The sequence below is a fragment of the Acanthaster planci genome, linkage group LG05 (genome assembly GCF_054643075.1).
Source record: "Acanthaster planci isolate LZ-2023a linkage group LG05, COTS_SCS, whole genome shotgun sequence".
NCBI lineage: Eukaryota > Metazoa > Echinodermata > Asteroidea > Valvatida > Acanthasteridae > Acanthaster > Acanthaster planci.
The window spans coordinates 202,947-219,306 of NC_141781.1; the positions used below are offsets into that span (position 1 = coordinate 202,947).

The 16,360-nt window shown below is 38.5% G+C and overlaps 2 protein-coding genes across 2 annotated transcripts; one reads left to right on the forward strand and one right to left on the reverse strand.

Moving 5' to 3' along the window:
* Positions 1-88: 88 nt before the first annotated feature.
* ndufa13 (NADH:ubiquinone oxidoreductase subunit A13) lies at positions 89-8,345 on the forward strand. The gene is made up of 4 exons (XM_022245171.2): positions 89-243; positions 5,039-5,117; positions 5,668-5,739; positions 7,156-8,345. Exons 1-4 carry the CDS (start codon positions 111-113, stop codon positions 7,343-7,345), a joined length of 474 nt encoding a protein of 157 aa, XP_022100863.1. The 5' UTR covers positions 89-110; the 3' UTR covers positions 7,346-8,345.
* Positions 8,258-16,059, reverse strand: tex45 (testis expressed 45). Its single transcript, XM_022245169.2, has 8 exons — positions 15,847-16,059; positions 12,365-13,028; positions 12,000-12,109; positions 11,262-11,487; positions 10,742-10,860; positions 10,171-10,375; positions 9,774-9,865; positions 8,258-9,304 (listed from the first exon to the last, which is right to left on the reverse strand). Exons 2-8 carry the CDS (start codon positions 12,915-12,917, stop codon positions 9,149-9,151), a joined length of 1,461 nt encoding a protein of 486 aa, XP_022100861.1. The 5' UTR covers positions 12,918-13,028; positions 15,847-16,059; the 3' UTR covers positions 8,258-9,148.
* Between the last annotated feature and the right edge of the window lie 301 nt (positions 16,060-16,360).

A 16,360-nucleotide genomic window follows, 5' to 3' on the forward strand; every position in this document is an offset into this window, starting at 1 on the left:
TTCAGGGTATGGTTTCAAATTCGCTGTAAACTACTGGTTTTTTTTTTTTTTTTTTTTTCAATTGCTGCACGTACTACGCGCAACTTGGGTGGTGGTTTGCTGTCGCATATATGGCGTTCAACTTCACTAGCGCCCTCTTGGGCTTCGTGAATATGGCGTCGACTTTCAAGCAGGATATGCCGCCGAAAGGTGGCTATCCACCAATTGATTACAAGCGAGTTCTTCCCAAGAGGGGAATGTCTGGTAATGAAGATGATTGTTTTTCATATTTAAAACAGTTAGTGTTCTTTTATGAGATATTTTCCAGAGTTCCTTTCGCAAAAATATGTGCTGAAATTGTCAAAAAATTGTCCGAATATTGGGCATGGTATTTAGCCTAGGGTAGGCATTATTACTCCCTCCCCCAGAACCGCGAGCCGCACTCCGTACGCAGAGTGTGCCTTGCAGTTCTGTGAGTAAGCCTACATGTAGGATAGGCCTAGAGACTGTTTCAAAATTGAGCAAATTCTGCAAGTAGGGCCTACATATACTGGTACTGGTAGTACTAGTAGGCCCAGGGGGGCTAGTACTAGTACTACGGCCTAGTAGTAGTACTAGGCCTAGTCATGCTGGTACTAGTAGTAGTACTAGTAGTACTACTATTACTAGGCCTAGTACTAAAGTAGGAGGTAGTGTACTGTGTACATGTACATGGCTCTCTTTTACAATCTGTTACAATCTGTCTCTTTTCTGTCGCCACCACAGCCCTACATCCATGACATCAGTACATGTACCTGTGGGGCTAGTGGCCTCCCGGCCCATACATGTACATGTACAGTACCTCCTACTTTAGTACTAGGCCTTGGCCCTAGTACTACTACCATGACTACTGAAGAGGTGGCTCTCTTTTACAGTCTGTCTCTTTTCTGTCGCCACCACAGCCCTACTTCAAGGCATGTCTTAAATCATGCCTGAAATCCAAACTGCAGTATTGTCACAAACTTTGAATCCTAATAATATCTTCCGAAATGAGAATGACTCGACAATTTTATTTACACCGGCGTATTCCTCAGAGTTTGAACTTTTATATGAGCACCCAAAAGCTTTCCCAAACCGTATATTTTCCGATGTATGGTGCCTTAAAAACCAGGCCTGTAATATTTTTATGCTGACCATGGGCGGCCCCATTTTCAAAACCAAAGTAGCGCTTCTTGCATCGGGTTTCAAGGCACCCGACAGGTGCTCTGGTATAGCTTGTACCATACAAAACTGGTTCTCTATCACATCTTGCGTGACAGACGAACAAGGAACCGGTGAAATTAAATTTGAATAACACATGCATGTCACTGTATCATGCTGCACTCGTGCTGTGGGCGCACTGTACACAAGCAAAGCGCACACGAAACTAAGCAATATTGTGACAACATGAATTATGCATCTACGGCACCTGTCGGGTGCCTTGACTTCTGGCACAAGAAGGGCTGCTCTTGTTTTTCAAAACGGCGCCGCCCATGGTCAGCATATAAATATCACAGGCCGGGTTTTTCAAGGCCTCATACAGTACATCAAAAAGCTTTAGGGTGCTCATATAAAAGTCCAAACCCTGAGGAATTCGCTGGTTTAAATAAAATTGTGGAGTCATTCTAAATTCAGAAGATATTAGCATTCAAAGTTTGTGACAATCCTGCAGTTTGGATTTCAGGCATTTAAGACATGCCTTGAAGTAGGACTGTGGTGGCCACAGATTAAGAGCCACTATACAGCCCTACGTGTGGGCCTAGGGAGGCCACATTACAGTGTGACGTCTGTGTTGAGCGCAATCTTTGAAAGTGCACAAATATCAATTTTGTGCGCATAATTTTTAAGTTTGTCGCAACTACGGATATTGTAGGAGACTAATATCAACTACACGTTTGCATGATTTTGTCGGTTCTTGTCCGCATGTGATGTGTGTGCTGCATGTACAGTACTTATATATATTGTACAGCATGATACGTTTACAGGGCAGTGGCATGTACATCATACCGGCCGACCGCGAGAAATTTGATTCAGACTTTTCTTCCCTCTGGAAAAATTCCTCATGAAAGCTTTTAAGTTCCCCCGTTGACATTTAATTCAAAAAATTCTTAGAGCTGTTCGCATATCAATTAGAAATAAATTTGCGATAAAAGTAAGATCCCAGACAAATTAGATAACAATCAGGGAAAATAAGGATATTGAAATGACACCCAAAACTACCAATTACCTAGCCTTTACTCCAGACAACAGTTTCCCTGCTTGATCTGCACAGATTTAATTACAATACGCACAACCGTATAAATATTGCTTAAGGAAAATGGCACAAATTTAATATGTACACTTTCAAAGATTGCTCTGTGCTATCTCCACCTGCCCACCCTTGACATGCTTGAGCGATGCCCACACATCTACTGCAAGCTAAAACTAGGCTTGAAGTCCTTGAATTGAACATGTTTGAGGTTTAGTATGATGTGTCATTTGTTTGGAGCCCTCAAGCAGTGGTTGGCCATGGTCCAGGTATTGTAGGCTGCATCAAATATCACTCTGTCATGTCTGTAGCATACACATGCGTGAACTTACCAAATTGTCAAAAAGTTATAATGCCTTAAGAAATCTTGAACCAGCACAATAAACTACCACCAAGTATACCAAGGGTCAGAATTTAAGTTCACCTTTGTAAAGTACTGTGGATTTGTTGTCTTGTTTTGAAAAGTTGGTAGGCCTAGTGGCCTCCATTTATTTTCAGCTGAAAATAATTCTGCGCCCAGGATAAATGCAATGTGGAACTAGAGGTTTGACGGTTGTTAAAACAACCGCAGGCTGTTTCAGGATTTTTGAGGAAGCATTTAAAAAAATTAAACTAGGAAAATAGCAGAATGAATAGTAAACATTAACATTTCAGATTGAGAAGAGTGCTGAGCACTGGCTCTTGATAAACATCTTTGAAATCTTTAGTGGAAAGTGAAGTATTCAAAAATCAATAAAAAATACTTGATGACGTCCTCATAATGTCATAAATTTAGCCAAACGTTTTTATCAAGGTCTTGGTTGGCTGTAACTTTGATGATGACCACACATCTCAAAATTACCCTAATGGTGGGTTGAAAATGTGTACAAAGTCAATGGGCTGAAGTAAATATTGAAAACTCAATAATAAATCACAAGATGACATCATCTTGACGTCATTTATTTAGTATAATTTTTGTATCAAGGTCTTTCTTGGCTATCACTTTCGTAGCGATCAAACATCTCAAAGGTTTCAAAATAGTGCCTTGAAAATGTGTACAAAGTCAATGGGCTGAAAACTACTCCTTTAAGATGATGTCACGTGATTTGCATTTAAACTGAGAGAAAAATATGAAATATTATTTGATATTGAGACTCTTGGGTATACATGTTGTCAAACAAAGACGAAAAAACGATTTTCTTTCATTCTCAGCAATTCTCAGTTGAAGTTCAGGACTACTCTCATTAAGATCGATAATATTGCGTAGCAGAAAAACGTGTACAAACCCTATGGGAAAAACTGCAGCTTTAATCTCATGTCACGTGACCCTTAATGAATTAATTTTGACGATTCTTTTTTGGGAACCTCTCTCCATTAGGGACTTCAAGTGTACATTGAAAGAAATCATTCAGATTTACCAATGTGCCGAAAATAGGCTGTTGAAAAATGTGTACAAAACATATGGGCAAAATTAAATATGCAAAAATCAATTTAAAACTACGTGATGACGTCATCAAAAGTCATAAATTTAGCAAAATACTTTCATCAGGGTCTTTGTTGTCTGTAACTTTGATGTTGATCGAACCTTTGAAAATTGGCCAAATAGTTTCTTGAAAAACGTGTACAAAGTCAATGGGCTAGAAACACGTAATCAGGAAAACTGCTCCTTTAATTTCATGTCACGTGATTTTTGTCTAAACTGGAAAAAAATTATGACATATTTAATATTTGGACTCTTGGGTATATTTGCAATCGAACAGGAAAATTTAGTCTGATTTCTCTTTCGTTCTGGTAGTAATTCTTGGTCGAAGTTGAGGACTGCTCACACATTATGCTGGACAATGTGTGTACAAACCATATGTTGTGCAACAACGCCATCTATGGTTCAATATACGACAGTTTGTTGAAAATTGAAAGCCCAGGCAGGTGTAACAGTAATTCTGCAATAGCGCCCTCATAGCCTGATATGGGACAGTCCGAAAACTGTGTGCAATCTGTGTACAAAGTCTATGGGGAAAAATTCAAAAATATTCAAAAATCAATAATAAATAAACTAATTAAGTTATCACTGTGAATTTCTTCTTGGACCGTCCTTGGATGATTGTCTGCCAAGGTCTGAAAGGTCTGCCAAGTTTGAAGTCGATCAGATTTAGTAAACTGCCAAAGTCGACTGGTTGAGTTGAAAAAGAAAGAAAAAAACATCAGATACCTGATTTGAAAATACCTGTTTTGGCAAAGTTGCCGAAACAGCTAATAATCAGAAAAGCAAGAGCTGTTCCGGCTGTTGCCGAAACAGCTAAAAAATAATCAGAAAAGCAATACTGCCAAAACAGCTAATAATACTGTCACAATTCTGGTAGTTCCCCAGAGTAATTTGCTTGGAGCCCAAACCCAAGTGTTCAAGTACCAATCTCCAAAGACTTAATAAAAAGTACCTATTAAACTACCAACTGGCCCAGATAGTATGTGAATAGGTTGGAGCTTGGCCTTTGGTGTTCAAGTTTCAATCTCCAAAAGTTTGGGAAAAGACAGCAAAAACTTGCATAAAATACCATGGCCTTCTTGCGTACGTGTGAGCATGTCGAAGACAGAGTACTGGTGTATGAATTTAGTTTACTGTATTCTTAAGGCCTGCCTTGCCGAACTGCAGTGTGGAAAAGTGGACAGTGTACATAAACGGCAGTCACATTACGGTTATGTGATTCTAGAAAACGTCATGTGTTCGTGAAAACTTCATGTGTTCATTGAATGCAATGATGAAAACACTTATATTAAACTGATTTAAATAAACAGTTGAAAGTGTTTTTTTTATAGGTTACATGATGTTTGCTACCTGTGCTGCTGTTTCGGCTATTGGAATATTTTTCTATGGCAGACACAACCGGAAACGAAGGTACCTGTCCTGATTCTCACAAAATCCAACACCAGCAATGTTCTCCAAGATTTTTCACTTGAGCAAAGAATGATGCACTGGCTGATCAGTGTTTACTGGTACCCTGAAATTGAATTGAATCATTTGCATTACCTATAGATGTATAGCCACGAATCCTTTCAGAAATTATGTGATGAAATAGTAACTAAACAGAGTTTCTTTTGCGTAGACCTTTACTGTGTCTCCATCTGCATGGACATACATGTAGTGTAGTAGTGCATGTAGAATTCACACCATGGTATGTGTAGATCTATCCAAGAAAGGCTACCAGTTCAATATCCTCTTATTCCATGTTTGTAAGGCTTCTTTTAACTTATTTGAGCAGAGCTTCAGCATTGAATTTTTAATAACGTTCCCAGTACCTTGTTAAAGTTGACTCAAGACAAATGGAACCAACTTTTCACAATTAAATTAAATCCCGTACATTGACAAGAGAGCACCTTGGAACATCATATTAAACAGACAAATTATTTCAAACAAATACATGTTTTGTATTTTTCTTTTGTGTTAGATTGTGGGCCAGAGAGGAATATGAATGTTTCATTGGTATTACTCCTCTCTTAAAAGCTGAGGATGATCGACAGTAAGTTGTCTTCAAGTGTGTAGTTTCTGATTTGTTTTAGGAGCATTACTTCAAAGCCAACCACCCCCAAAATGGTTTCTGCAATGCAATGTTTTACACAAAACTTCCAAAAGGCATTTCAGTTTTTTCAAGTTGTTTCACTATTTAAATGAGCATATTTCTGCTTTATTATGCTAATATTTCCTTATCAATTGTAATTTCTTTCTGGGAAGAAAAGTTCAATGTTACATCAGTTTGTACTAAAAAATCCTCCCCCACGTGGAGTGGGTCAGGTCTCCTAGTGATACTTACCCCTGCCCAGCTGAATTATTATAATAGGCGCTTAGGAAATTTGCATATGTAGGCTGAGCAAGGGTATGTAAACGCAGGAGACACATGATTTTTATTTTGCTGGCCTAAATTTTCTTTGTCTCTCGTGATTCATTTTTGTGTAAATACATACACATGCATAAAGCAAACAAGTAAACTTTACTCAGAAATGTTTTCAGTGAATGAAATTAAATTCTGGATTCCCAGTTTCCTTAATGACTTCACAGTAATAGCACCCTCAGTTGTCCAGAAAAGCATGGGCAATTTTGAATTTAAAAAAAAAATACACTTTTCAAGTCATATGAACTAAGGGGAGTCAAACAGTTTTAATACATTGAAGAAGAGTAAAACGTTGCACAAAAATTTTTTCAAGGAAAAATTCTGGAGACGGAATTTGAGTTTAAAGTCTTCACTTCCCTATTGCTCCACTATGGTGGCCCTGGAGGAACGTCGCCAATCGTCAATATTGATGTCAATAGTTGCTACCTAATTTACGACCCACTCTTCTGTGGCGAATATTGATGCCAATATTAATGACCAACATTCATGACTCCTTCTCTGGTCGCGAATATTGCCGTCAATATTCAAAGCCCAAATCCACAACTCACTCTCTGGTCGCAAATACATGTATTGCTATTAATAATTGCAACCAAAATTCACAACTTGCTCTTCAGTTGCAAATATTGATGCCAATATTTGTGACCAAATTTACAACTTGTATCTTCGGTCGCAAACATTGCCGCAAATTTTCTGGCAAGCTAGGCGGAAATGAAGTGTTCATACACACATGCAATTACCTACATTTTTCGGCTTGCAATATTTCGACCAGAGAGCAAGTCATGAATTTGGTCATGACTATTGGCGTCAATATTCGGGACAGAAGAGTGGGTCGTAAATTTGGTTGCAAATATTTGCATCAATATTGATGATTAGAGATGTCCCTCCAGGGCCACCATCCTCCACACCTCTCCAGAGGCATTCTAAACCAGAAATCATCATAATACTCCACAGTAAGTTCACTACTTATTACCATGAACCTTCACTTTGTTCTCTGGATAGTGAGACTGCTACATTTGCTGACACATTTCTGGTTTGGTTTTTTTCAAGGACGCTGAAACTGCTGAAAAGTAATTTGGAGCAAGAAGCCATCATCATGAAGGATGTTCCTGGGTGGAAGGCAGGAGAGAGTGTCTATGAATCCAAGCGTTGGATTGATCCCATGTTACTTGATCTTTACTACCTCCATCCCAGGAAAGTCAGAGAAAAGGAGTCCTTTGGATTCTCTACCTATGTATGAGGTTGTTGTTACTATGGTTAGACAGCACCAATTGCTTTGTTTACAGTGAGTTCAATTTAAAGCTAGGAGGGTGACCATAGTGAAAACAGTTGAACTAGTTGTGATAAAAACTTATGCAGTGGGTTCTTTGTAGCATACAACTGTTGCTAATTTATGCAGAAAAGGTTTTTCAATTAGCCTTGCAGGACTTTTGTCATACACCTGAAAACTTTTTTTTATGAAAGGTTGCAAATTACCATCAACCCTTACCCCTTGCTCCATTCATGTTTGCTGTGTTGGCCATGCAGTATTTGAATTGATTTGGGATGGTTCTGAGCAGAAATCCAGAAGGAATTAGGACATCAGAAAATTGATTAACCTAGTTGAAAGGTTAATGACTTATTGTCGTGCATTTCCCAGAAATTCCCACATCTTCCAACCACGTTTTCATCTCCAGCATGATGATAATGTATTTACTACGATAGATTAGGATGTTTGTGAGTATGAGTGATTGCCTTGATTACCATTTAACATGTTGGGATTTGATTGCATGTTTAAAAATGTTCTTTCACTGCTTAGTGGTTCCAGTAAGATTAATTTTTTCCATGTGTGTGTTTCATGAGACAGTGTCACGCACCAGACCACAGAGGAGACATAAGTTGTAAATAAAACTATCAATCCGGTTTTGAATCGAAACAAAGAGATTTAGGCCTGTTTTTGTGTTACTCTGCAGTCTGCCATGTATCATACATGCACAAGAAATTCAGTGTTTATGATGGTTATGCAAAAGAGTTATATGATTTACTGGAATCATTGGAGTAATTCCTCTCAGATGTATGTATGTACTGTCACAGGTTTCCTCTTGTAATTTTGCATGGTGTTAAGTCCCCTAACACTGACCTTATACATGTTGAGTCATTCAAAATTTACTGATTTGTTTTCTGCCTTTTCACTTTAATCCTGGTAAAATGTTAAAATATGCTGTTTATATGCCAATTAAAACACACTCAAGAAAGATGAATACATGTACATGTATTTCTTACATTGCTTGAGATTTAGTGAAATTCTAATTGATTGCAGGCAGTTTTATGCATTTCTGTTTCATACAGAGTTGAATTAGAAAATGCCAGAGGCCTGCAGGTGGACAGGTCAATAAATGAGCATTTGTCAAAGCAGTAAGCTTTAGCAAATAGTTGAAATAGCATAATTGAAATATTTCTACAGTTCATGATGCTGGTGTTCATCAGAAATGGATATAATGTTGAACAAAACAAACTTTAGATCAAGCTTTAATAGTTCAGAACCGCAAGCCCTGTAGCGCACTTTTTATGCAGCTGGAAATGTTCTGTCTTTGTACGAATTACGTGTGCACATGGACTTGAAATAAAGCATTGACCTATGTCTCGGACATGCTCGACTTTTGATGAAAAAGAAAAGAAATAATTCTAAACTCTCTTAATCAGGACCCAAGCATGCAGCTTTAGGACTGTCAAAGATATTTCAAATTTCTGTAGGATTCAAAGTAATACGCTTTTTCTAATCCCTGTCTGCTTTATCAAAATCATGCAAAAAAAGTAAAAGGAAATGTTACAAACACTTCAGTTGTGAAAAGGAATCAAATTTTGCCCACCTAAGTCACAAAAAGGAATAAAGATTTGTTCGTGATCCATATTCTACTGTAAAATAACGACTATACAAGGTTAAAAGAACTGGGAGCTTATTACATGCTTTGCAAACCATGTTTAAATATGACATGCACACAAAATAATTATGTTCACAGTTATTTCCTAAAATATATTTGTGTAGATGTTAACTTTTGGCTCCTCATATTGTCATAGTTCCAAGAGGCACTGAACTTCTTTGTAATTTTCCACTGTCGTACTGGTATCGATCAACCCTCTTTGCTGTGTAGGAAGTCAAGTGAGTAGTATTAAACTCACGATCGGCATGAAGAGGCGGAGTGATGTTTGATCGACGCAACTGCAAGAAAGATAGCGGCAACAAATTTAACTTGCATTGAATCAATGTAAGGTTGATAGAAATCAACTAGGATGAAATGACAAATTTCTATTGAGTTGGAGACAAAATTTTTAATGGAAGTTGCATTAAGAATTTTATTGAAAAAAGTGCCATGCTTTTTTTGAGCTGAATTTTTCATAATTATGCCTGTTCCTACTCTTTAGGCAAACATCTAGTGCTAAATTTGAGCTTAGATTTGCCAAAGTTACCTCTAACTAAAGGGTTATTCATCAGTGATGAATAACAGATTGATATAGTTTCAGTCTGATTGTCTTAATACCGTTACATACATTTATTGCAAGTCTATCAATATTTATCAACCACTAACTTTACACATAATGTAGCCTTTGGCTGCACATAATATTCAGTGATTTCATAAAGCTATCTGTATGTAATTAAGTAATCCTTGAGCACATTGACATTTTATTACCTTAGCAAGTGCCTCCTTGCTAACTTCGTGTAATGGCACATCTCGCCAAGATGGAAAGTCATCTTTTGTAGTCGATGTATTCACCTCTTTACCTGTCAGTCAAGAAACAAAATGAAATCACATCAGACTGAACTGTAAAAGTTCTTTTTTACCGTTTGAAAATCAACGAAGTGCAAATTGTCTTAAACAAACGTCACACAAATATCCTAGGTGTGTAAGATAATTTCAATTTCATTCCAGGCACTATACTGAAAGTAGCATTTGTTCCCAAGATGTAAATTTCCTCTGAGCTTATGTAATGATGTATTTTTACTTTTCCAAAGGCACTTCGTAAAAAGATAACTTTGACAAATACGTTTGTTGTTGGAATCCAGTAAAATTTGCCATTTACTCTCACCATTTCCATAGTAATCCAGAGGCACTTGACTCTGGATCGTCCCATGTCCTGCAACACGTTGTACCGGTATATGGAATGTTTTATAGTCGTCTGTCTGAGTCGTGGAGTAATATGCAGAGCATTGACTGGGTACTCCAAATGCTACCCGACTGGCTGTAAGTTTGTTGGCTCCTTTGATGATGTCATTACGGAAACTCCCAGGTGGCTGTGATCAAGAAAATGAATCTGTGTTCAGTCATTTAGAGGTTGTACATACTACAGTTGTGTGTTCGAAAAGAGAAGAAAGGAAATAGCCATCCTCGCTCCCCTCTACGAATTACGGTCATTGACCTCATCAACCATCTACTGTCGTCGCCAAATCATACAACATCATGCATGCTTTGGTCTTATTCTTCATTCCCTTTGGGTAGGCGACCGTCTTCACTTCTAGACTTCAGGAAATATAGCAGTTAGCAAATCATCATTTATAATTCGGGTTCACTACGTTGTTGTACTAAATATGTTGAGATTCCATATGAAATTTTCCCAGATGTGTTTGTCAAAAGTTTGGAAAGGTTTCACAAAGGCTAACCTGTTTGTGGTAGAATGTGTAATTGGTGGTAGTCACTCTGGCTTTTACTCTTTGAGGGTCCCGATCACCTTCTGGGAAACTGCTGGCATTACTGTCGTAAGGGATTTTCTCTGTCAAGGCTGTAAAATAACAAAACATCTAAAGGACTTCCATCTTGAAGTGAGTCACGAAGTCTTTGGAAAAATCATGGTTTAAAATGTTACCTTCAAATAATTGGAATTTTTAAAATGAGTGTTTGTCCTTTGGCTGCATAAGTGTTCCTGTCCTTGTCAGAATTCCTGATCTTTTTTGTTCATCATCTGATTGGACAGTGTCCTGTACCATCGGCAAGATACTTGCAGTAATTTCTCTGTTTACTGCTGTTCATTTCAGATGGCTTAGCTCAGAGTTTTGGGAAAGTACTTTCGATTCAAGGTCCTGCTTGATCTGAATCTTCTCATAAGATTGAGTTCTCCAGAGTAACCAATAACTCATTAGTTTTTATACACGTCATGGACCAACAGAAATCAAAGTAACAAACCTGGCATTTGATCCAACTGGAACGATTGCGCAGCTGTAGTCTCAAACTTGTCATACTTCTTTGCATGTCCAGCCTTGTAGTTAGTGTCACCTAGCCTAGTAAGAGCCTGGTCACGTCTGTAGACGCGATAATTGGCTGTGCCAGGCTTAGGGTATGACAGAAGCTGAGTGGTATCTTGATGAACAAGTTTCTCCTGGTCACCTTTTGGAATATTGGAGCCTAAGAGCTGTTGATAAAAAAGACTTCTACTAAAATCACTGTGTTTCTGCCAACAATCAGTGTTCCAGTGGGGACTAACAGAAGCTCATTCACAAGACCAGATTCGATTAGTCACAAAACCAGTCACAATAGTGTCCTATACCTAAATGTTATACGTTTTGTCTATATCTTCTGTTTGTATACAGACTATCCAATGCTGTTTCACTCAGCTGTCGAGGTTCCATCCTCATTATGCTGATTTCACGTTATATCTTTTATTGTTATGTCTATGTACTATAACTGGTTTCTGGCCAATGAAATGACTGTCATCCCTATCAATTTAGCTCATCCATGCTCAAAGATAATTATGTTCTAAACTTAATTTCATTTGCACTCACACTTGTTTAGGTTTAATGGTTTAAATTCAGGTGAATTCATTCACTTTCAGAGTTAAGCAAAATTACAATGATGAAAATGTGGCAAAAAGCAGGCGTTTTGGTAAGATTATTAGAAATTGATATCAGTCAATTTTTTTCTTACATCTGGTTTGACGGGAACATACGGCAGGTATCTACCAAGGAACTGCTCTCCTGTTGAAGTAGCAAATTGCTTATGGGTTCTGTCTTCTCCACGAATTGTACTTTGGCCACCTGAACAAGATAAGAGAAAACTGGCAGACATTAATAAAATGGATCTGTTCGGAGTAATGAACTAGAAAGCATTCTAGGCCCAATTTAATCTGATGAACCGCATTTCATTCATGAAAGACGTGTGCAGTACACTATTACTTGTATTTGTTAAGTTTGTCATGCATCCCTGGCACTTTTCTTCCCATTTCAACTGCAGCGATTTATTTTAAAGATCATTGTGTTTGTAAATTTTAAGAGATTGAAGTTCTTTCTTACCGTCATGCATACATGGCGCTCTCTCTACCTTCACCACTCTAGTATCGTGACCCAAGAAGTTATCTCTGTAATCAGACTGTGGCATCTTCTCTTTGTCTTTATCACCTTGGGGTACGTAGCTCTTCATAGCATTATCCAAGGGGAAGCTCATGCTTAAGGGCTTAGGGTAGTAATGACTAGCATGTGTGGTGTGAAAAGAATCAACTCTGTTGTCTGAATCCATCTTGAAGTTAGTCTTATTGAGCTTTAGACACATTGGCACCTTAGGTAAAGTGCGACCTGTAAATGCTGCGTTGGACTCGGTTGTTGTCTGACTCCCTTCATAGGGATCACGGTGCATGACATCAGCAGGTGGTGGTGGATCTGAGGCAGCTTCTCTGCCGTAATGTTCATGTGCGACATAGTCCTTCGTGAAAGTGCTGCGCCTTAAGGCGCTACGCGAAAGACGCTTATCATTACCAATACGGAAGTGGGAAGCAGCCAGGAAGTCTTTCCCTTTGAGCTGAGCTGGGATGGAATTGATGGCTGGGAGAATGACTGATTCTGACGGCATCTTGATGAATGAAAATAACGAGCTTCAAGATCTAAACACGCTTCTCGAAGGCTTTATTCCAGAGTAGCTGTCAAAAGAAGATCGAATCCTGTCCGTGGCCTGTGTGGTTACCTTGTCAGAAATTGGGGGAAGTTTATATTAAAATAATTAGCGATGTTTTGATAAACAGTTATGTACACTTGTCTGAAAATTTAAGAAATTCAGCATATTGTGTTTGTATTATATTTTCTTTCTTACGATACGTCTGCTTAACGTATTGGTTTCCTTGGTGATGAATATGACAAGTAACGATGTCAGCTTCACCAACTTGTGTTTATTGTTAACCCAAACTTGAACTTTGGAGGCAATAAAAGCTTCGACAGTTTTGCTGCTCATTGTTCATTTCGTATTCGGTAAATAGCACTTATACCAAACACTTCACTTCTACACAGCAACGAATCGGTTTCAGTATACTCGATCCGTGCGTCATTTTTATTTTTCGTTCATGCGACACTCATAAAATGGCACGATTTACAGTAAGAGGGCAAATGTCACGAAAGGTATCATGCCTAGACGGTCACCTGCCAGCAAATGAATTCAAGAGTTGGAAAACCGAATATCAACAAATAGGGTGTAGATCTCGCAGGCAATAAATAAAAGCCTACAATACTGCAAACCAGCTTACACGTATTGTGTTCGAAGGTGTTTTTTCCCATATCTTTGGTCCTAATTTTCAAGCGCAAAGATTGATCTGTGAATTTACGTATCCCATCTGTGTTTCCATTTTGAAACAAAACATATTGGGGCTTGAAATAGTCTGTTCAAAGCTAAAAAACTAGGCTTCACGTTCATAAAAAAGCTAACACATATTGAACCGATTGTTTGCTCAGCTGAGTTGTCTGAATCTACAAAATGGAATCACAAACGAGTTTGTTAACAAAATCAATTTTAACACTGAATATGGACAGTTAATTTCAGCTGATAATTTTCTGTTGTTTGGACATTTCTGTAAATGTTCTCTTTTTGCAACAGATTGTTTCAAACATTTTTTGTTTGTAATTATTGGCTGCAATGCATTTCTTCCCTTACCTACATTTTGTTTAGAAATCGAGTTCAAGAATGTCCAAGACGCAAGGATTATTTAGCGCATGATAAACGGTGTCGATGGAACCGTGATATTGAGAATGAAACAGCCTGACGGGTTTATTCTTCCTCTTGAAAATAGCAACTAGTACCCATAAAAACAGCATCATACCAGTGGCGTAGCCTAGGGGGGTCGGGGGGCACGTTCCCCCCACATATTCCTGGTGCCCTCGGATGGATGGATATTGAACAAGGATAACAACAACTTGCCCAAAAACCAAACCACTGAAAGCTGGTGCCCCCCTCCTTCCCCATGAGACGCTGGTGACCCCTAGTAAAATCCTAGCTACGCCACTGCATCATGCCAACTTTACGACATGTGGTATAATAAAGACTAATTAATTTAATTTTTACTCTATAATAATTGTATACGAACGGTGAAAGGATAAAAGGGACTAAATCAACTACATGTACCGACAAACGATTATCAGTTAAAGGCTCGTCTTCTTTTAATTATTTAATTTTTTGCCAATGCTTTCCATCATTATCGAATAAGGTAAAGACTTCACAGCCTGTTGCATATGCTGACGTTTTATCACCTGACATTTCTATTACATATGAAAACAAAACAGAGACCTTTTTGCGTACCAGTATTGGATATTTTACACACCTCCCGCCACGGTAGAGTAAGGTATTTTGCGATGGCTGTTTCCATGTTTTTAAGTGTTCCCTCCAATTTATCCTTTTTAATACATGTACTCAGATAACAAAGCGGCCCTACACTGCAGAATGCAATAGTTTACTCGCAGGATTTCTATCATTTACACACCCTTCAGAAAAGCGCATCGGTTACATGGCACTTATCTGTTAGACAAACAACAGTCTCTTACAAGAGTAAACAAGTTGTATTGTGACCGTTATGTGGACATGATCATCTCCTTATGACATGGGCACATTCTAGTCCCGTACAAGGGCGATCACGTCACCACTGGGAGAACACATTTAATTGCACGTTATTTTGTTTCATTTTATGTTAAAGAATGAAAATGGGGAAAAAACACAAATTCGCTTTATGAGGACTTTGTATCTCTAAGATTTTACCCTGAAAAGATTTCATCCAAAAAATAATTGTCGCAATATTTCCCTTCCATCGATTCAAGGCACCACAGGAAATCGTTGTTAATATCTTTGCTCATATCATAATTTTTCTTTATATTTATCAATGCTTTTCTTACCCACCCAACAAATAGCATTAGATGGGTCGCGTTATTTACTGCCCCATGGTTATCCTGTAAATGCATTCCCATTTCGGAACAACTCTTTTCTCCTCTCGTGAACTTGTCGCTAACGATTTCCAGCTATTAATAACAACCGGTGTAAAGCAAGAAATAAACCTCCAAGTATAAAGCCATGGTGTCGATGTTTCGGTCTTATAAGCTAATACAGACAATGGGGCTTTATCTGCGCACCATGAAGTATGCACATGTGCAAATTCATGCATGCGTTGATAACCCTGTAATGGTGATACAATTTAACTTGACAACAAACTACTCTACTGGAATTCAGCTCCAAAGACGCTCTTCTGTTCATTTCTATTTCAAATTCAAACTATTTTAGTAGTACATGCATTAAAACAGCGAACTTTTTGACAATGCTGAGATCTCTGTCGACAAAAAACAGCAAAGTAATCGTTACCTTGGCAACTTGTATATAGTACGAGCATACATAATATAGGAACGTACGAGTAGCAATGCAGTCCACAAGGACTAGCCAAAAAGGATACGAGCCTTAGCAAAACGATTGAGTAGTTCCCCTGTGTCTCTTAATTCAGGCAGAATTTCAGAAGGAATAATGTTAATGGACTCACCTTCTTAAGGTGTCAAAATACTCCTCTGATTGCAGAAAACGTTGCTAAATTTAGCTGCTTTTATGACTGGCATTTTAACAAAGAAATTTCAATGTTTGACAGCGGTTTCTATGTAGAAAACCAGTCCTCGTACGAAGTTGTGCGCGACTACTGTGGATTTGCCCACAGCGTGCGTCCCATCGCGGATCTTTTACACAGTGTGCGCTCAACGTGTTCCCTATAAGTTGCCGTAACCATGGCTACGGTGCTCCCTATGTGACGGGACAATGCCCCCCGTCAGGCGTTGATTATGGGGGCGCTTTGACAAATGACAACAGGGATTCGTGGCGGGTTAAAGGCACAAGGCCAGGGGTTGAAACATTCACCCGTAGTAAAGCATGCACACCTGGCGAGCAGTGTCAGAGAGTACAACTCGTATGCATGTCTGTATTGATTTTCAGTTACGTCCACTTGTTGGTCTACAGAGCCCTTTAGGATACGGGAACTACATGTATTTGGTTCGGCATTCTTTCCC

What these genes read in the sequence shown, in the direction of transcription:
- ndufa13 (XM_022245171.2), top strand. Translation starts at nt 111, where the DNA reads ATGGCGTTCAACTTCACTAGCGCCCTCTTGGGCTTCGTGAATATGGCG. An exon ending in TCCCAAGAGGGGAATGTCTG is followed by an intron (nt 244 to 5,038) that starts GTAATGAAGATG and finishes TTTTTTTTATAG; the next exon opens with GTTACATGATGTTTGCTACC. An exon ending in AGACACAACCGGAAACGAAG is followed by an intron (nt 5,118 to 5,667) that starts GTACCTGTCCTG and finishes CTTTTGTGTTAG; the next exon opens with ATTGTGGGCCAGAGAGGAAT.
- tex45 (XM_022245169.2), bottom strand. Translation starts at nt 12,917, where the DNA reads ATGCCGTCAGAATCAGTCATTCTCCCAGCCATCAATTCCATCCCAGCT. An exon ending in CCAGTTGGATCAAATGCCAG is followed by an intron (nt 10,861 to 11,261) that starts GTTTGTTACTTT and finishes GTTATTTTACAG; the next exon opens with CCTTGACAGAGAAAATCCCT. An exon ending in GCAAGGAGGCACTTGCTAAG is followed by an intron (nt 9,305 to 9,773) that starts GTAATAAAATGT and finishes TCTTTCTTGCAG; the next exon opens with TTGCGTCGATCAAACATCAC.